Here is a 21831-nt window from a genome sequence, read left to right as displayed (position 1 = left end):
AGTTCATCTGGCAAATCCACCCCAGGACTGTGGAGAACTGACACGACTCACGAAGACAGAGTGAACCACTTCCTAAAACCCTCACATGGAAGAAAGACTAGTGGCGGAACAGGTCACATCATGTTCTAATTACAGGGAAACGTCTGAGATCTGGTAGGATCTGAGTGGTGAATATCTAAGTGTCTATGGTGATTATGGACTATCTTTGAGAAACAGCATCTGCTGCTGTTAAGCTGCCTTCTGGGCAGGTGACCACTCAAAAAAACCCACTGACTCCACCTATTTCAAGACTAAAGATTAGTACCCCACTGATGACTACCTTCAGACACCAACCAGAGTTATCCCCTATGAACCAGTCCCTCTAACAATTGAAAAGGCGTCAGGACTTTAAGTGGGTTCGAAAGAACTTTAAATGATCTTTTCACAAACAGAAGGATAAAGCAACAATACAGGCTGAAAAGACACCCCCAGTCCCGGACCGCGGCGTGGCCAACAGGAACGTGACCGGCACCGCCTGCAGCACCTCCCTGCCCGTGGCCGCCTCAGGGCATTTATATCAAGCAGCTCCGAGCACGTGAGCACCAGGGTCCCCCAGACACAAGACGACCGTCAACTGTAAACTGTTAACGCAGCCAATAAATGTCAGAGAAACTCCCCAATGGACTGTCCGTGATTCCGAAGTCCCTTTCCTAAGTCACAACCGAAGCAGAAAAATGGAGAAACCAGAACATGGGTACAGACAGCAATTATTCCACATAAAATGTTTAACTGTCGTGCCAGCACAGATGACTTAGTAATGAGTCTTCATTTCCACTGCACTTTCTCCAACAGGGAGCCCCAGAGCACAGACCCAGGGCACGGAGGCCCCGGCGCCCTCAGAGAAGCCAGCCAGCCTCTCGTCTCACTGACGAGGAGGAAGCCGAGACACGCACCTCGACTGGCTCCTGGACGCAAAGCTAGTTCCTGCAGAACTGAGACAGAAACCCACATCTCCTGACTCCAGCTCACTAACAGGTGCCAACAAGCCACAGGGCAGAAGGCTCTCTCTCCTCATGGAAGGCTAAGCAACATAAAAGGAAGATGTCAGTGAAGGCAAAGCACAACTCTTAACGACTAACTCTAGGCCAGCCCTGACACTATCCTCTAGATCTCAGAGCATCCAGAGTCGTGGGCTGTCACTACGAAACTGGGTGGAAACGCGTGACGTGTGAGATTCCCACAGACTTGGAGCGCCTTCGCTCAAAGTCTTATGAGACTATTATTTTCTAACAGTCCACAGAAGGAGAATGGAAGTAAGTTTGTTTTGTTTGAATGCATGGCAGAGACTGTCTCCGACATTTGGACTTTCTCCTGAGTCCCTCTTACACAGCCCACGCGAAGACCTGCGGAAGGGGGTGGCGGGGGCATGGCAGAGGCGTGAGTAGAATCTATGGAACAGCCACCTGGTTGAAAACCGCGAAGACTCATGTTAGGAAGTAGTATTATTTACTGCTAACTTACCTCTTAAAGAGAAAAATTAACTCTACTAAAACATACTCTTCCCTAAAAGATGACTGCATTTTCACTATAAATTTCTTACGGGACCTTGACCAGTCTGCTCTAGGCTCTCACTGACCTGCAAACCCAAGAAGGGGGAGAAAAAGGAAATCCTGAGGGAGGGAAAGTCTAGTTAAGTGATATTTTGTTTTTGCCCTGGGTTTGGCTTGCCTTATTTGATACGCATCTGCGAACTATCATCCCTAGGTAAAAATGCCAGCTTAAGAAATTATGCAAAGTACATACACTGGATGTATGTACTTTGCACCATGTACTAGAGTACATGACCTTTTTTTAAAAGAGACTGAAGTAGTCCCTTAATTGTTCACTCTTGTGCCATCAGCCTACAATGGCGATTAGCACGTGACGGATGATCAGTAAACATCAGGAGCACTCATTCCACACTTCCTTCCGGTCCTTGTCCGTAAGAATAAATACGGGAACTTCATAAAGTGTAACAACACAGACAGCACAGGAGTTAGTCCAGTCTGGATTTTCCTGGCCCCCAGACACGAGAACACTGTCATTTCTTATACTAATCCTGCAGGTCATTATGAACGGGTAGGAAAACCCACTCAGACAGTCCAGACAGTCGGGCTGCTTTTTAACACAATTATATAACGTGGAACATAAAGATACCTAACAAGTGGTGTAACATTCCACAGAGCTTTGTTTCAGGCACACGCACACACAATCCTTACTGAGGGTCAGAGTCAAAAGGTCTGAGAGCTATTTTTTAACAGTTCTGCAACAATGTCTAAACTGTTCCTTATTTTTGCTTGTGAAGTTTTTAAATGAGACAGACTGTACAAAGCTCTCAAATAATAAATAGCAAGTCCATGTTATATAGTTACAGTAGCAAAAGCAGGAAGACCACCAGAGAAGAGTTGATTCTTGGGGGGGGTGTGGGTATGAAGACAACAGCTGGAAGCGTGGGAGTGGTGAGCGACTGACTCTCCTTCCTTGGACGGGACGGCAGCCTGGGCACACGCTTGGCCTCACAGGTTATTGTGACCTTGCAGCAGACCGAGTTCCCGGGCCACCTTCTCACCGCCTTCTCTAATGAAAAGCTGATCTCAAGTGATAGGAGTTAATCAGGTTTTACCGTAAATCTGAATTATAGTATAGTAATCCCGGCCTCCCCTCTAACATCCCACAGCTGAGAGCATGGTGGGATTGCTAGTCTACACCGAGGGGCAGGGAGTGGGTCTGCCCAGGCACTGCATGTGAGTCAGCTGACCAGACAGACATCTTTGTCAAGAATCAGACTGGGTCAAACAGGAAAAACAAGGAACTGGCAGAGCAGGAACAAGGGCACAGCCCATTGGTTTCAAAACACGAGGCATTCTTTTCCAGGACAGTGGTCGGAGAAGGCCCCGAGCTGGAGGAGGGTGAGCAGACTGTGACGCTAAGGGCCCCGCGGTGGACACATGTGAGCTCTGATGCGCTGGCACCGCTGAGTCTAAGTGCTAATGAGGGTGTATGGCCTGCTTCTGCAAGTTTTAAGTTCAGCCACCAACCAGATATGACATAACAAGAACATTCAGATGCAGAACCAAAATGTACAAGGGAGTCTGCAGAACCTACTTATGGAAGAAGGAAAGGAACAAAAAAGAACCAGAATGATCTCTAGCCAGTACACAAACGAGGAGTCAGACCCGGGTATTTCCCATGGGCTCCCAGCCACTGGCGAGGGGTGGGGAGGTCAGGGAGAGGCGCAGGTCCAGAGAACAGCAGACCCAATACTGTACCACCAATACTGTACCACCAACTTCAGATCAAGGAGAACAGCCCTTCTCCTCAATGAAGGCACAGAAGAGGGGCGCAGCCCAGCACCGCAGAGTGAGAGGACAGAGCCAGGCAGGGGCGAAGTGCCGGTGATCTGAGAACCTTTCAGTGGAGAAGTGCAGCCCCGCTGTAACCTAGTCTGCTGTACCCTGGGTGCATCTCTTTGCTAAACACCTTCTAAGTTAATACATGTTTCTTAGTGTCCTTTTCTTTAGTTTGTAACAAATACCCGAATGTTGGCTAAGAGACACTTAGAGTAGATAGTTCCATACTTGCTTACTTGACATGTAAAAGAGTTTATCTAAGCAAAACCGATTTGCACCAGGTGGCTGTGTGTGATCGGCGGTCCTCAGGTTCCGACTTCACGGCCCTGAGGCAGTCACAGGCCTCAACTCCAGTGCTCTCAGGCAGGCCGAGGCGTCAGAGCCGCGTCACCTGGTGGCCTCCTCGTTTCACTCATTTAACACGGGGCCCCCCAAATGTGCCAAGCACAGCGTTCCCCCGAACCTCATGCATGACTTGGGATATCTGAAAATCCACAGAACCTCACTGTTTTGGAATTAACTTGTAGTTAGGAACACAGGCTTGACTATCCAACCAACATCTTACTTGTAGAGTCCCACTCAGTATTGGTAACAACTGACCAATTTAAACATGCTAATTATTTCCAGCATTCTCATGTGCATTTGTTGCTAAGCTAGTATTTGGTGGTTCTTGGTCCTGACACTTGAGTTTTAGCACTTAGTTTCATTTCTGGTAACAGGCACAAACATTCAAAGATCATTTCCTATAAACGGAGTCAATCCAAGGCAGGGACCACTGGCTTTGGTTTAGACACTTGTTCTGCCAACCATGTTGTTCAAAATATATTGCTATTGTCTTTTATAGGTGATTTTAAAGTGCTCATTCCCTTCGGAATCAATGAAACCTCTTACTTCTTTAAACATTTCACAACTACAAGTGAAAATCTCCCCACTAACCTAACTAGCAGGCAGCCATGAGGGCCAGGATCCTGAGACTTGGGGAGACCCACGTCCCACCTCTAAGGGACGGACACCCCAAGACGGAGTGAACATCTGTTATGGAGCAAAGGCAGCCCAACCCCTGAGACAGCCCTGTTGTCTCGTATCAGAAAAGGATCCGCCTCCTTCTCTTACTTTTGCCACAAACACTCTTGGTGACAAAAGTCTGTCACCGAGAATGGGACACAGTTAAAGCAGTAATCCCAAACAGCCCCCAGAAGAAAATCTGGATTTCTTCTGAAAGAACAGGGCTGTCTGTTGACAAAACCATTACTGTCCGGCACACACGAACTACGGACTCTTCACAACAGGCAGGTGTGAGTGCTGAAGCTGTGACAAAGCCTCTGGGGGAGAAAGCGCTCTGCTGCGGAGGAAGACAACGTCAGGCACACAGGGCTCCAGGTGGCAAGTTCTGGGTCAGCGCACACCTGGGGTTACGCGACAGGCCGCCTCGCAGGTGCACAGATGCACTCTGAAAAATGACCATCAGCCATCAGAATGTCACAGCTGGTTGCAATTCTGGATTTAAAAATTAGTCCGATGGAAGAACACACTGGCGACATGAAAATGCTGATCCTTTTTTTGTTTCTTTCCAAGAGATGAACAAATAAAAATGAGTTTTTCTTCTATTTTTTGTAGCACTCTAATGCAACCTCCTATCAAAGAAGTAATATTAAATAATAGAAAATAGCATAAGAAAATCAGGTAAGAAAGGAGAAGATACTATAAGGATTCTGAAGCAGAAATTCATTAATCCAATGACTGTAAAAATAATTCTGTATCAATAAAGGCTAGGGCATGGAATGATCAAAACCCCTGTAACACACGCTAAGCAGGTATGTTTCTAGTGGTTTGGAGGAAACTAAGGCTTGGAAGCTAAGTGAGTTTGCTCTCAGCCAAAAGACAGCACCAGGTCTTCTCATTTCTAATGTTCCGCTTCCCATCACAGACTAACCTGGAAAAAACCAAGAAAAACCTGCTGAGTCTGTAGGTCTGATGACAATAAGGAACACCCCGACAATTTTTGTCTGTGGCTTCAGCTGCGCACATTCTAAGTTTAACAAGCAGAAAGTCCCTTCTCAAGCCTTCTATAAATGCACAATACATGTAACAGGAAAATCCGATGTCACTACTTCAGCTACTAAGCCGGCCAGCAGCTGTGACTATTTCGGTCTAGAGGTCTGCTCACAGGACCTGCCTGGTAAGGCTCAGCTGCCAGCAACCACCAGAGACGGAAAGTGAAGACTAGCACTTGGTGCCTCTCTGTGGCCACCGTCACTTACCTTGACGGGTACTTCAGGGAGTAAGCAGCAGCCAGGAAGCCACCGAGGTTGTGTCCAAGCAGGATCATTTTGTCCAGTTCCAGGGCACAGCGCCACTCTTCAATGGAGTCCACAAACTGGTTCTCCGCCTCTTCCGCGTCGCTGTCAAACACGGGCCTGCTGCTTCTTCCGAAGCCCAACAGGTCAAAAGCATAGACGGGTCTATTGGTGCAAAGGTCTCCAAAATTCAGTGCCCAGAGTCCGAGACCTCCTCCAAAACCATGGAGGAGGACCAGTGGAGTCTTATTTGAAACATCGTGAGAAAGCTTCAGTGTCCATATTTTATTTCCGTTAGATATACGAACAGGTTCCTTTTTGTACGCGCAGGGGACACCTAATAAAAACACAAAAGAGAAATGCTGCTTAACCTCTGAGGAGTATTTTCTGAGCAATCAGAAATCAATAATCTAGAAATCACCTGGGGCCCATTCCTATGATCTTAGCCTTTACTGTGTCATCCCGAAGTAAAGGACACGTTTCACTGGAGCGAGCGACCCCTGACATGTTTCACATCTGAGTGGGACGATCCGTCTCGGACGAAGCTCACATCCGCGTGGGCAGGACCCACCAGTGAGTCGTGCCAGCTCCCCAGACTTCTCTCCACACCTGTCCAATGAGAGCGCTACACCTCTGAGCTGGAGAGAGTCCGTTATCTGGAGGTCTCTATCTTTGCAGACAATAACAAAAGAAAGCCACCTTGAATTTGTCTAACACTTGAAGATTAAGCATTTGAAGATTAGGCAGTGAAGACTAAAATTCAGACTCAAAAGAAACATTTTGCCCCTAAAAAGTACATCATAAATTTAGGGAAGGATTAACACTAGCTGTATTAAACACATGACTGAAATCTTAAGTCATTTCAGAGGTTACTAGAAAAAAGGTGACAAGTTATGGTAGAAATCCTTCAGCCTCAGGTGCGACAGTATGCGTTCAAGTACAACAGTCTCTCTAGAAAGTACAAATCATCATTTTGTAGATACAGACTCTTACTTGCCTTCAGTGCTGTAGGAGTAAACGCTTTAGATCTCCCCCAGAGATCTAAACAGACTAAATAGACTAAAGAGACTAAAGATGGAACGAAGTTGAAATTCATTTATATCATCAACTGAACAGCTACAGCTTTAGAGGCACCCCTTGTTTGTTACACTCATCTGCAGCAGAAAAACCCTGGAGCAGGACCGGGAGTTTCTGCCCTAATTAAAGAAACCATCTCAGGATGTGTATCCAACACAGTGGCAATACAGAGGAGACGCACTATTCATTCAGAGTATTGGCAGAGCCATTGCCCCCAAGAGGAAGGAAATGCCACCAGCTCAAAAAAGGAGATGACGCAGCATGACAGTGCCAAAGCAAACCACGTGAGCATTGGGAATGCAGGTGTCTGCACGTTCCCACAAACACCACCTGTGACCCCCACTGGAGAGGTCGCCCCACTGCATCAGTCACTTGCTTTAACGTCTGACAGGGACCAGGGGCTGATTCTCACTCCCGTTTGCATCTCACTCCTGCTTGTTAAATGCATGAACTGAGCATCTAGTACCCTTTCTTATCTCCTGACAACAATTTTTGTTTTGTTTTTGAACCTTCAATGAGGAAAAAAAATTACCAGGGAGCTCAAGAACACTGTGTTTAGTGTGTCACTGGGTCAAATTGGGGACACACGTGACAGCACTAGTCAACAGGACACAGCACATGTAAACAGAGACACACGCAGCCGCAGAAGCAGGAAACTGATGCCTGGGACGACCACGTCTCCCCGCCCCGTCTGTCAGCAGCACGTCTCATCGTGCTGCCGACTTCACATCGTGCTCATACCCTTTCGGCACCTCGACCAATGCAAGTTGTCAGCCACCATGAATGCCAGCTGCTCCGCCTGGGTGGAACGTAGGCCATGAACACAGAGTTGGATTTAGGCCGAAGGCATGGGGCATGGGGGGTGGGGCATGGCCCTGCCACGTGAGCTCAGCAGCTTGTAAGAAGTTTTCATTTCAGTAAACCATGAGGACAACTTTCCTGGATTTGTAGAGAACAAGATCACCCAAGCACACAAAGTAGAAATTTACTTTTATGCTAAAAACCCATGTAAGGTGACTGCCTGTTGCTTCTTACTCCCGAATCATTCAAAGGCACAAACGAGAAAATGCATTTGGGGAGAGAGGGTGAAAAACATACACAAACACTGGCATATAACGCACAATATCACGTATGTGAACTGCACTGCTTTATCCACGACTCTGAATCGAATCAGAGAACAGAACTGCAGCACCACAAACACTATTGCTTCAAAGTGTACCCACGGACCCCTGGGCACACCCAGACACTGCAAGTGTGGGCGAATTTCAGTGTCCTTAAGACACAAATGAACAGGTTTCCACAGCATTGCACACGTAGAACTGGAGGATCCCAGAACACCAGAACCGGAAGCAATGGCAAGGACCATCCTGTCCCTGTTGCACAGGTGAAAATCAGGAGGCCGAGCAGTGAGTTACCCCACATCCCGTGATACCCAACCGCAGATCTGGGCCTGCACCAGGCCGCCGGGCCCGGTCCAGTATTCGTACTACCACACAGGCCGCCTGCTCTGGAGGGCTTACGGCCTGTTCTCAAGTGTAGTCTGGGGGCCTCTGGGGACCCTCTGAGACCCTTTGGGAGACGTATGAGGTCAAAACTATTTTCATAACAATACTAAGACTTTATTTGCCTTTTCACTCTTATTCTTTGATGGGCATATAGCAGAGTTTTCCAGAGACCACAAAAGATGTGAAAGCGGTCTATGTGCAGAAGCACATGGGAGAATCCAGACGCCTTGTATTATCATTAAGCCAACAATAAAGATGTCTGTAAACATGTAAACTCCTTACTACATTTCTGGCTGGAAAGTAGTTGATTTTAGAAAATGTTACTTTAACCTATAATGGGTTTATTGTATTATTTTAAAATAAATTAATAAGTTTACATGCAGATTTTCTAATCCTCACCTGAGGACAAGTTTACTGATTTGAGAGAGAGAGAGGTGAGGGGTGGGGCGGAGGGACCACGGGTGTGAGAGGAAAAGAGGGCGGCTGCCTCCCGTGCGTGCCCTGACCGGGCATCGAACCCATGACTATTTGGTGTATGGGCTGACGCTCTGACCAACTGAGCCACCTGGCCAGGGCTAAATTAGCATTTTTAAATTATTCGGTTTTAATTTCTAATATGGTAAATGACAGCTCTTACCTATCTAAAAAGGAAGCTCCTTAGGGTCCTTACTCATTTCAGAGCCCAACAGACACCCAAGATGGAAACACGTGAGAGCCCCCGCCCCCCCACTTGCCGATGGCGTGGAGGGGAAAAAAGTTCTTCTGCCAACAACTAACACACCACAAAATCTTATCTTCGGCTTCAGGACAATGTGAATACTGGACCTATTTTAGCAAACAGCTCAGTTAACTTAAAAGAAGAAAACCTTACATTTTAACATTTTCTCTTCAGCTTCTTTAAGGTGTGATGTGGACGTAGGGCACCATGTGGGAAGCCAACCAGTCAGCCATCCTGACCTGGAGCATCAAAAACAAAATGCGAACAGGTGAGGTGATGTTCTTCTCAACTCCCGACCGGCAGACACAGCGGAAAGGCGAACGGGAAACTTACTGTCAGCCGATGGTGGAGCTGTTTCCTCGTGACAGGATCTGCCCACAGGCACAAAGCACGTGGCAAAGTGCTGGGACACAGGCGCTCTCGGCAGCCTGCGGACCTGCAAGCGGAGGTCCAAGTCCGCCTCATCTGTATGGGTGGTCAGACCCACGTAATCCAGCAGAGGTTAAATTCGGGCAGAAGAAGGACAAAGAGGGCGCTCCCTGACCCCCCTGCAAGACAGCCTCTGGGAGGGCAGAGGTGCGGGAAGGTCAGAGACCACGAGCAGGCTAATTTCCTAATTTCCGGGACAGGTTCACAACAGGCACAGAATGCACCTGCCGTGAGGGTGAGAGGAATCTTATTGTTTATATAAAAAGGCTTCAAATCTCCCAGTTAAGAGTGGAATGTTAAAGCCATTTCCTATTTGTATGCCCCCCACTTGTTCTGTCGGGGTTGGGGGGCAGGGAGGTGCAGTAAACCTATAGTAGGCCTATCGTGGCAAATTCCAGAAAACCCCTCTCAATCCAGCTAAAACGATGATGAGAGTTATTGGTTCGCAGCTTTACGAGGAAGAGGGACTCGGGACTGACTAAAGCTGGCGGCTCTGGCTCCAGTGCCCCGTCACCCTCCCTTCGCTGCCCCTCCCAGGGACTGGCCCCTGTCAGTCAGCCAAGGGCGCACTGGTCAGCTGTCCATGGAGCAGCTTTGGGCTCCAGCAAACAGCAGATGGAAAGAATGAGGCAGGCACCTGGCAGAAGGCAACTGAATAAAGACAAGAAGGAGACAGGCCTGAGGCAACAGGTGAGGAAAGGTGTGGGGAGGCTGGACCCGACAGGCTTTGCTAGTGGCTGGCCAAGAGGAGGGTGAGCCTGCCATCCCTGCCCTGGCACCAGCAGACCACAGGCTCATCCGAACAATCTGCGACAGTGCAGAGCTTTAGCAGCCAAGGGCACATGACCAGTCTTAGCTAAAGTGAACACTTCCTTAGTGTTCACTTTAGAGAAAGAGAAAACGCATTAGAGGAGAAAGACAGACTGACTACTATGATGTCAGATGGAACCGGCTCTCAGCCTGAACCAAGGCTGCGGCGACAGAAATGGAGACAGGAAGACGGAGTCATGGACTAGTTACAATAATACAGGCTGAAAGGCACGACCTGACAACCAGGAGGTCAAGTTCCAGAGATCGAATGCACAGCACAGCGAGCACAGTCACTGATGCCACATTATAGACTTCAAATCGCTAAGAGCAGCTCTTAAACATTCTCGCCATAACAAAACAACTGTAATTATGTGACATGATGCAGGTGTCAGTTAAGGCCAAGAATGGCAATCGTGCTGCACACCTCAGTGTACTCAATTAACATGCTGCATACCTTAAACTTACACAAAATTATGTCAATTATCTCTCATGTTACTCAACTACTATGATACGTGATAGAATTCACCCCACAAGTATTTACTGAGCACTTACTATCTGTGAAAAACTATTCTAATCACTTGGGACACATTGGCTTGTATAAGAATGATTACTTCTTAGTTGCTTTGGAGCTTGACCTTCATAGTGAACAGGATTATTTCAGAGGAGTGGTAGACCAAGCACCTGCATCCATGAACATGGGGAGTGCATAACTGTGTTCTAACGAGTGCACCTGGCTGCTTCCAAAGGCTGCTGGAACAAATCACCACAAACTTGGTGGCTTAAAACAACAGAAATGTATCCCATCATGGCTGTGGAGAGTGGAAGTTTGAAATCAGCATCACTAGGCTAAAAGTCAGGGGTCAGAAGAGTCAGGCTCCCAACAGAGGTCCTCGGGGGAAATCCATTCCTTGCCTCCTCTGAGTCCCACTGGCTGCTGGTACCCATTACCCTGCGGCAGGTTACTCCAGTCGTCTGTCCATCACCATGCTGCCTCCTGTTTTCTATGTGTCTTCTCCCCTTCTGCCTACCTGGGATCTCCTTATGCCCATCACGTGAAAGGACACTAGTGAAGGCATTTACGGCCCATGTTGGGAACTGCCCTGACTGGTTTCAGAAGCTGTAACCCACTCCCCCCCCCCACCATGGCTAAGGTTGAGAAAAAAGACCTCGGGACCATAAGCCACTTAGGAGACAAAGCTTATCTTCCTTGTAGGGATACTGCCTCTGCTCTTTTTCACTTCACCCTGCTTGGTCCTGGGCGGATGACTGGTTAGCCAATGACAGGTAAGATTCCTCAAAGGAGGGACAACCAAAGACAGGCACGGTTGCAAAGGGGCCCTCAGGGTAGGACTTGAGGGGCTACAGAAAAAGGAGGTGATGGATCCTTGCCCTTCGGCTTTGACATAGCCCGAGTCCTCATTCTGTCTGCCAGAAGTCTCCTAATCTCTTGGCTGCCTTACTTCCCCTGCCTGACTTAAGCCTGAAACAATGGCGGAGGTGGGTGCGGTTCTGGAAAGGGCGGGTTCCCTAGGGCCACCAGGCATAAGAAAGAATGCATAAAGTCCGTTAATAGGATTCACAGGGCCTACTTTGCTCATACCCTCAATTTAAATGATGAGGGTCCAAGCATGAAATGAGTTTGTTCCCCAAAGTTTTACAGGCCCTTTAGTGACCCTGACTCAGAATAAGCCCTCAGAGTTCTGTGAATGTTATCTATTGTTTGATCATTATTACCTGACAATGATTTATGAGCTTTACGTATACACCCTGTATTCCTATGCAAATTAAACCCAGTAACAGCCCACTGAGGAACAGGTTCCTGGTCCTTCTCCTTTGAGAGATTGGCCACCTTTTCTCCCCAAGCAGATCATGTCTTAGTATACTTATTCTCATCCAGGGGGGTGGTAGGGGGGGATGCTGAGGGCAGAGCCCCCCCACAGGACAGGCCCAGCCAGGTAATCTGGGGTCCTGCTACAATTTCTAACTCAATCAGTTAAGTTAAAAGCTTGCCAAGTCTTCTCCATGTAAAGTAACATTCACAGGTTCCAAGTACTAGGATTTGGCTCCGTGTCTGGAGACCATTACTTTTGGGGACCATTCCCACAAACAGAAAGCATGGAGTGTGTCCCAGGATAAAATATATAGAAATATTCAATAAATGGTACATAACTGACACTATACTGATGACAAAAAGAGTAATTCACTAAAATTATGTGGTATTAATTAGGAACTAGTTCTTAAAATAAAGAGTTTCAGCTAAGATTCAGAGGGAGTTCAAAGATAGGAAATGACGAAGAACTGTCATTTTGCATCACTCCTTGCCTCAAAAAGCTAAGGCTACTTCCCGTTGACCTACAATGGGAAACAGCCTCTCTCTGGCCTTTTACTTGACACTGGGATCATTTGTGTCCGTTCTTATTCTCTCTCCAGTCTCTAGACACACAACACCCCCCATTCTCTTGCTTCTTGATTCTGAGTACCCTGGGATAGGCGTGCCCCTTCCTTTCATGATTCATCACCCCCCTCGCCAACCTCGGATCAGATTTCATTCGCCGACAAGGGTGGACCAAGGTGGCAGGACAACACCCTGCACTCAAAATTTATTTTCTTCTCAAGTTGTTTGAAAAGTTCCCATTCATTCATCAGTATCCTTACCCAGCTGCAATATCCCTGAAGGTAAGGACTCTAGAGGTGCTCACGACTAAATCAGTTTCTATCCCAATACCTGTGATATTAATAAACACACACTGATAAAATGAATGAGAACAGTTATTGCTTCATCTGAAACAAAGTGGTTGCCGTGAACTACAAGGGGATCACTTGGGCAGTAAGAGCATTTCTGGGACTGGATGACAGATGCATGCACATGCCAACCCTCAATACACGGACACTTAAAATGTAAGCAATTCATAATAACAAAATTTTATACCCAAAAAAGGTAAAGCAAGCTGGATTTGATAACTGGTTGGGTATAAAGGTATAACTGAGGCTTCCTAGGTTTCTTAGGTACCACTAATAACATCACGGAACACATGAGTAAGAGGAGGTGTGAGTGGAGGAAGGTGCTGGGGTTTGGGTGGGTTGACCCAGGATCCAGCTTTTTCTAAGCTTTGTAGGCTCACCCCCTGCATTTCCCTTCCCTGTGAAACTCCTCTGGGCATGACGTGTTAGGGACACTCATTAATATTTGCTGAACGATTATGTACTTCCCAGTCCAGGTAAGTTAAGTGATACAAGTAGAGATATGAGTTCGAAGCCCCCATTTTCGCCGGTGACGACCTTCCTTAACCTGTGTGAGGGCTTCTCATTACCTACATGATAAAGTCGCATTCCTCAGACCCGCACAGGACAGAAGATACGCTATGGCCTGTATTATGATGAGACGCGACTCTAACGTTCTCTGCTGCAAGTGCCAGACCTGCACTCATGGGATTAGATGGCAAGACGGCGAGGCATCCCCCACAAATGTTTCATGTAACTTATCACCACAGCATAAATTAACATAAAACATTATCAATACCAGCCTACTTGCAAATATATAAACCTATTTACAAATTATCAAGGAAAAACAATTTAAGACTTCAGCAAAGAATTGGTCAATTTATTTAACAATTTTTCAACTGTTGGAAAAAACCAGTTGAAAGAATCTCATGACCTTCAGAACTTAAAAATTTTAAAGTAAACCATTATTAAGCTGAAGCTCTTTTGTCTTTGTCCAGGAATGGCCTTCCAGTTCCATGCGTGGGCACAAAAATATGAGCTAGTACCAATAAGTTAGTTACAACTCCGTCTCACCGATTCTCTGAAATGTCCCTCAAAATCATATACAGTTCTTTGCCAGAGAGAATCAGAAGGGAGGGAGGAAGGGAGGAAGGAAGGAAGGGAATAAGGGAGGAAGGAAATTAAAAGTGAAATGAACTATAATCTACTATTACTCCAACCGACAACATAGGCATGTTGGGGGACAGAAAGCACAAATGCAACCTTTGTTTCAGTGTTAAAGAAAAACAAACCAAACCAAACCCCCAAAACATTCTCTGAATACCTACAATGTACAAGGCACTAGAGTTTAAAATGTAATGTACCAGCCTGTAACACAGGGATCACACCTACTACTTACCATAAAACCCACTTGCAGAGGACAGCTGTCTGTCCATGTGTTCTGTCCGCTAGGGCAGAGAGAGGAGGCAAACGGACATTTCTGCGTGTGCGAGCCTCGTGCCCGGCACTACAAACCAGGGCTTCCAACCATGAGCCACCATCACTCCTCAGGTTTTATGACGACCTTTTCATCAAGGCAGGTAACTGTTTAAGTGGAGTTTTTAAAAGGATATTTAAACTAAAAAAATCTCTATAAACAAAACATAGTAAAATATTTTATTTTCACTGACAATGGAACTGTAAAAATACCTAAGTTTCTGTCCAGTTTTGCCTTAACCAACTTGTACAGAAGCTGCCTCCTTTCTCAGAGAGCACCTGCCGCACCGAGCACTACGCACACAGTAAACTCAGAGGAACACTTCTCCATGGTAAAAGCAGGGTCTACCTTCTCCATCCTGCAGCTCATCACCTGCGTTCACGAGTGCCCACACCTTCATGTGCCACCTCCGCTGCTCTAAAACACCACCGGACCTCACCTCTGCCCCCTCCACAGGATCTGCTGCGTCACTGAGCGCTGTTCTGCATTTCTAGTCCAGGAAGACCAGAACCAAGGGCACGATACTGTAACTAAGGACACAAGACTGAAGCTTGTCGGATATCCAGCCATTCTTCTGAGGTCACCACATCTAAAGTAAAAATTAAATTCACGTGGTTTACCTATAAAATGAACAAAATGCTGAGGTACCTTCTCATAGCTCTGGAAAATAAATAGAAAAGCAAAATTTAACTTTCCTATTTAAGCAGATGATCAATAAACACCATCATCTACTACTGAGGGTCTAATTTCAGAAGTGACCCAAATGTCAATCACACTATTAAAAAAAGCCATTCACTGGGAGAAGACATTTGCAGATCATATATCTGAAAAGGGTTTAATATCTAAATTATATAAAGAACTGATACAATTCAATAACCAAAATAAATCGGATCACAAAACGGGCAGAGGATCTAAATAGACATTTTTTGAAAGATGGCCAACAGGCACATGAAAAAATGTTCACTGCCACATTATTCACAATAGCCAAGGTATGGAAGCAAACTAAGTGCCCACTGATGGATAAATAGATAAAAAAAGATATGGTAAATACAGCCAATGGGACACTTCACGATATATACAAATGTCAAATCAGTATGTTGCACACCTGAAACTAACATTATGCTGAATGTCAATTACACTTCAACAACAAAGAAAGAAAAACAAAAAGCCATTCACCAGGGGGCTCATACCTATCTACAACAGACAACAGGAAGGTCCACCCATGTGCACCAGAAGGTCTTCTACTCAAACCCATGAGTTGAGGGCTGACCTCCTTGGCACAGTTGAGCATCCAAGCCCTAAAGCATCCAACCAGAAAAACAAAAAAGAAAACCCCAACAAGTAAAGGGAATCTTGTTTTCTAATCTTTGTAATAAGTACAGTGAAAGAATGTTTCTAGTGAGCAGACTTCTGAGTAAGAAAGGCTTTAAGACTCCACCAGGAGTGGGGATTCTAAGGAAAGCCAGAGAAGGTGTGCTTAATATGTTAACAGGCTTTATTAACCTAAGAATACGATTTTAAGTATCCTGAGTTTGAGAGACAAAACACTGAAATTTTTCCCTTAACGCTCTAATATTTATTTTTTTAAATACTGTTAATGTGCTTATTACGTCCTATTATCAACATTTAAGTTTCCTGGTAACCCCTGTTTTGTCCTCCAAGACACCGGACTATCTATAGTATTACTAAACCTGAATTGCACAATCAGTAAACATTGTGCAACAGTGGGAGAGGTTTCCAAGTATTCTGAAGAAAATATATAAAAATCTGGCTGATTTCCACACACTTTTGGCCACTTCAGTAACATTTCTAATTAGGTTAGAGGTAAAGGGGATTTCACTACATTACGATTTTATAAATGGCCCCCACCCCTATGCTGGTGCTGTCCACAGAGAAAACTCAGGTTCGCCGCAATCTCTGCAAGCTACTCTCACTTAGAGAAACTACGAGGTTTTGATTTTTGTCTAAACCTTCCACTGAGAGGTGCACGTGCAACTCTTCCTCTGAAATAACCCCTCAACCAATGAGCGACTGGAAACTTCCAAGTCAGACAATGTAACACTTGGGCAAAGAAAAGCCTTCTTTTCTGAGAAATGACTTTCTAAATCCCATTCTTGGAAAAGAGGAAGAAAAGATGTCTCATAGAACCATAATTTAAGGGATTAACATGCTATTTTATTGTAAATAAATGACATTTGAACGGTTTAAGTTATCACTAACCATTACATTGACAACAATGTGGGGGCCTCTAATAGATGTTAACACATTAATTAATAACATTAAAAAATTTTTTTTTTACATTTCTAACCTCTGGGTAATTTTTTAAGACCCAGAGCTGGAGAATCGGTGTTTTACATAACCCTGTGCTGGTGGTACTTTTCCGCAATTGTTTCCTACCTTCTCTCACACAGTAGGCAAAGGATTCTGCAGCTGGGCACAAGATCGAACATAAAGAAAGCTACGTGGGCCATTGTAGGTTTGTATTAATCTAAGTTGCTTAACAAATTCAAGTGACATTTTGTGTTAGTTCTAAAATAAGTTCATCCACTAGATACAGAAAATTTAAAATCCCAGGGTTCAAACTGACTGTTTTTTAAACAAAATCGTTCAACACAGTTTTTTTATGATTCACAACTACACCCTAACACTATAATGTTTCTGAACTGCCATTACAAACGAGTCAAACCTTTAAGGACTCACTCAGGTATGTGTATTATTCTGAAATATGCTTCTGGTATTGTTTTTATTAAATAAAACTGCCCCTGGGGCTTCATGACGTTTTGTTACATTCTTTGTCAGATGACTGGAATCTGTATTTGATGGTCTGTGATTGGCGTTCTGGAAACAGGCAGAATAGTGAAGCATGGGGTTGGCTCATCCAAAGTCAGGAAATAAAATCGTATTCCCAACCTCTCTGATACAGTAAGCTCATGATCCCAATTGTTGCCCCAGTCAAATCCAAACTTGGAGTACTTATGAATATATCTTTTGATGTTTCCCAAATACCTCGGGATGACAAAAACTCAAGTCACACAGCTGCAAAACATGTAATCAACTATCAGGTTTTTCATCTTAATGTTTGTGCCAGCACACATTTATTTAATTCAATAAAAATGTACTGAACTTTACTATTCATAAAACCCCTTTAGGCTCCTACCAGGCATCCGAGTAAAACAAAAGTTTTGTCTTCAATGAGCTGACAAAATATATATACACACAAATAACTACTAAAAACATGGTATAAGCACCATAAAGAAAGTTTAAGAAAGCTCCAAAGACCTTTAAAGAAGGGAGATCACAATCTGTTTTGGGTCAGAGACGACAATGTGAACTAAGTAACCCACTGGGAGAGGGCGATGAGCAGGGAGCCTGTTTAGGAAACAATGAGTGACACAGCTGGGCTAGAGCCCAGAGACCGCGACAAAATGTGACTCCAAAGAGACAGGAGCCACACTGCCTGCAAAGGGCTCTGAAGTTGGGCTGAGGACACAGAACGAAGCCACTGTGTGTAGCTATGCTACGAACAAGCCTGTGCCTCTTGGGGATATAAAAGTAAGGAATGCAATACGCTATGTTGAGAGCACAGGAACAGAACGTGGCACTAAAGCCTGCAATAACCCAGAAAACGGAATAAGGAAGGTCTGAACCAGGTGGCTTAGAATCCAGTGGACCTGGTAACAGACTTGGTATTCAGGGCAACGAGGAGGGGAAAGGGGAGTTGAAAGATCATTGTTCTGAATATGGATGACCAGAAGAACCCTAATAGAAGTATCCCAATAAAAACAGAGAAGTTGAAGGAAGAACTGAGTACTTTGCATTGTTTAGTTCTAGGAAAAGAAAGTGCAGACAAATCTCGGCCTGGACAGTGCACCTGAGGAACCAGGTACACACACTTGGCATACGATGCGAACCGTTGCTGGGCTAATGCACAGAGCTGCATAATGAGGATGAGATTCCAGCGCTCTCCACGGACAGGTATGTCAAGGAGTGTGAGTAAACAAAACAAAAAGATAAAAAGGAAGATGAAGATACAATCTTGGAGAAAGACTACATTTAGAGAATTGGAAGGAGAACCTAATAAAAGTGACTATAGGTCTGAAGTAAGACAAGAAGGAAAATCATTAAGAGCTAGAAATGTCTCATAAGAGTTTCAAAAAGCGGTAACTATCTTTTGAGTGGCAGAGACTGAAAAAGACCCAAGAAACATAAATACAGAGAAAAGTAAAAGCCCACGGGATGTGCCATTGAGGAGTTCTGTGATTAAGAAATCAGCTGGCAAAGGTTTGGGAGATGGCAACAGAGAGGAGTCACTGACTTTCACAGTTTTTTTTAAAAGAAATCCACTTTCCTATCTCTAAGAACTAGTCAAATTCTAATCCTACATCCTGGAGGGGGCTGGTAAATCCACTGAAGGGGAAGGAGAGGGGGAAAAAATCCCCTATTTGTAGCACCTGATGATTCCCAACGTGTAAATACTGCCACTATGCCTGACTTCAAGCTGCCAACAGGCGTCAAAATTCCTGAAAATTTAGCAACAGCTGTCAGTACAAGCCAACTACAGCACACCACTGCAAACCACCTATTTTATGGTCTACTCTGCAACTGAGCAATTCTGTGACAACCTTCCTCTCAGCTCAACTGATAATCATTCTCGGGGACAATCTTGCAGCAATTCACAGAAGTCTACCCCTACTCTTACTACATTTAGCTTTCTCAACTGTAGTGCAGCTGAAAAGGATCTGATGTTGAAAGCTAATGGCTTCCAGACGTGCCCGTCTTCACTGAGTCAGGAAGGAAAGCACAAGAATCATATTCTCCAGGAAAACCTCCCCAAGACTTTTTATAATTGTTTCCTTTGTTAGCGTGCTCTTTCCATCTAACCCTGAAATGTCTTAAGAATAAGAAACTTGAATCAAGACTTTTGTTTTCCCACAACCTACATGGCTATTGGGATATTTCTATTGTTGATTAACCAAAAGAGAGAGAGAGAGCGAGTGTGAGTGAATGCACTCTGTGTCAATGCAAAAACTAAATAAGACAGTGTCATTTGAGCAAGCTAAAGAAACAAGAACCAAACACTGAAATGAGTTCCCATCCCAGTGGCAGGCAGTAGAAATGTGGGGAGAGCACCTTAGACAAAATCCAGACACTCAGGGGCTCCAATTCAGACCTCCTACTCACTAGTGTGGTGCTAGGAGCCTCCCAGTTGCAGGTCCAATGGAAAAATGGGAATGGCAAGTCCTAGCACACAGGGTCAGCCTTGGGTTTAATATAAACCCAACGGAGCACCCAGCAGAAGCAGGTACCTGCTGCCTGGCCTGGTACATTTCAGAAGGCCTTACCAGCTTGGACACTGGACATTACTCAAGTGTATTGCCAAGGTACCAGGCAGGCCCACCTCTGCTGTGGCACCAGTCAGCTGCTAAAGATTTTTTATAGTCTGTCCCCCAGTGACCTCCAGCCATCACCCAAAGCCATAAATTTCTTTCACCCCGGTCCCCTGGACGCCCAAGCCTGAGAACAACAGGGAGACATCAGAATCTACCTAAAAGCTGTCTCAAAAGAGCCAAAACATTGGGACAAACTATACAGGAACAAGCAACAACTTAGGTTCCTATTTGAGTCCACGTGTCAATCAGAATCTCACCTGAACAAGGAAATTCAAAAACCACCCCAAACAATGGATTCATTTATTACTGAAACTCAAAGAACCTAATTTCTAACATTTCACAACTCCCCCTCCCCCCATGTTTCCAAATATCCACTTCGTGGTATTCCACGTTATCATCTATCATGTAGATTATGTTCCACATGCAAACTTTTCCAAACATCTTTAGTAGAATTGTTATTAAAATATTAAACATACACAAGGGACCACAGAAATTTCTTGACTCTCCGACGTAAATGACTAGCCTTAAGAAATACAGAACTAAAGTTCACAGCAATTTAATTGTTCCACTTATTAACTACTACTTGTCTCTACCAACAAGAGCATAAAGTTAGTTACAAGTAAAAAAGAAATAATTCAAGCTTAGTTTATTTCCTTATCAAAAAGCTTCACATTAGACATCTGCCTTCCAATTTCAATGTAGTTTTTTTATATATACATGCGTGCACGCACAGTTCTCCCCTAAGCCAGAAGAGTTGCAAGTAAGAGATCTCCGTTTGAAAGCTTAATTCTGAACTTGCTATCCGTATCGTATTAACTTTCTAAAATGTGTATGTACATCAAACGCTTTCTGAAACCCAAAGTATATGCCCACTTCCCTCACCCCCTAGCCCTCACGACGGGCTCCTCCTTCCCCGGACACCCCCCTTGCATCCCGCGGCTCTAGGTTGAATTCGGGCTCTCCACCTGCGAGCGCCCCGAGGAAGCGCCGCCCCTTCCTCCAGCGGTGGGAGTATCGGCCCAGGCGGCACTTTCCTTCTGGTCCCAGGCTGGACGCAGCAAAGCGCCTACTTGCAGACGGAAGCCGCGCTCGGAAGCGGCCAAAGGGACTCGGCCGCTCCCAGTGACTGGAGTCGGGTAGAGGCACTGCCGGTCACCGCCTGCCGGCCGCGCTGGGGTAGGGCCGAGGTCCGAGGACTCCTCTGCCCCGAACGAGAGCCCCCACGGCCAGCGAGGCCGCATCCAGGCGCTCGGCCACCCTCAGCGCCGCCCCGCGGAGACGCTCACACAACTCGGCGGCCCCTCCGCGCTGGGGTCAAGCGGCGTGCCGCCGACGCTGGGGTCTGACTCAAGTCACCTGCGCCCGGACGCCGACTGGCGTCCGCCGGGGCACAACGGACCGGGCTCCTCCCCCGGACGACGCCGGTGGGCGGCCAGGCGAGTCCTCAGCGCAGCCCGCCGGCCTCGGCCCTGACCCGCGTGGAAGGGGCGCGTCCTAGTCCCACCAGTCCCGGCCCCACTCACCTTTCGCCTGTGTCCTCGTCCTCCGCCGCCATTGCTGCAGCCGCCGCGCAAGCGCCAGGGAGTGCCTGCTAGCCGGCTGACTCGCCGACTGGGCCGCTCGGGCCGCCGCCTCCCTTAAGGCCGCCACGACCCACGCATGCGCCGCCCACTAGTACTACCCAGCGGCGCGGCCGCGCGCAGGCGCGTGCCCGGCCCTTGCCCTCCCTCCCCTCCCTCCCCTCCCTGCGGCTGAACACCTGCCACGCATGCGTCATCCCTCCCTACGCTCTCTAACGTGGGCGCTCGACCCAGCAGTCCTCCTCCACGGCCTGGTGGGACCCAGGCGGCAGATTTATGTAGTAACTAACTTAAGTGACTGTATTGATGCATCATCCGCTGGCACTGTCAGGTACTGGGTACCAGGCGGCCACCTGGTATCCTGGGGCTGGGTTGCTCAATCTTGCCCTGTACGAGCAAAGATAGTTTCCGACTGATACTTAATGGCGAATGGAAATGCTGGAAGTGATATGTGGCTTT

At 46.2% G+C, this 21831-nt stretch overlaps 1 protein-coding gene across 4 annotated transcripts in view; it reads right to left on the bottom strand.

Annotated features, from left to right (window-relative positions):
* Positions 1–21460, bottom strand: part of ABHD5 (abhydrolase domain containing 5, lysophosphatidic acid acyltransferase) — a 28040-nt gene extending 6580 nt beyond the window's left edge. The window contains exons 1-4 of one of the 4 annotated variants that reach the window (XM_053669313.1): positions 20758–21065; positions 9299–9527; positions 9119–9204; positions 5630–6002 (exon numbers count right to left, since the gene is read on the bottom strand). In XM_053669313.1, coding sequence (XP_053525288.1) covers positions 5630–6002; positions 9119–9128 — 383 coding nt within the window. In that variant the 5' untranslated portion in view covers positions 9129–9204; positions 9299–9527; positions 20758–21065. Of the gene's footprint in view, positions 1–5629; positions 6003–9118; positions 9205–9298; positions 9528–20757; positions 21066–21315 lie in introns of those variants that run through there. The other 3 variants (XM_053669314.1, XM_053669312.1, XM_037148218.2) reach the window with 3 other exon arrangements.
* Between the last annotated feature and the right edge of the window lie 371 nt (positions 21461–21831).

The sequence above is a fragment of the Artibeus jamaicensis genome, unplaced genomic scaffold (assembly GCF_021234435.1).
Source record: "Artibeus jamaicensis isolate MK-2021 breed Jamaican fruit bat unplaced genomic scaffold, CSHL_Jam_final contig_519, whole genome shotgun sequence".
Classification (NCBI taxonomy): Eukaryota; Metazoa; Chordata; class Mammalia; order Chiroptera; family Phyllostomidae; genus Artibeus; species Artibeus jamaicensis.
This window is presented reverse-complemented; position numbering and strand designations above follow the sequence as displayed.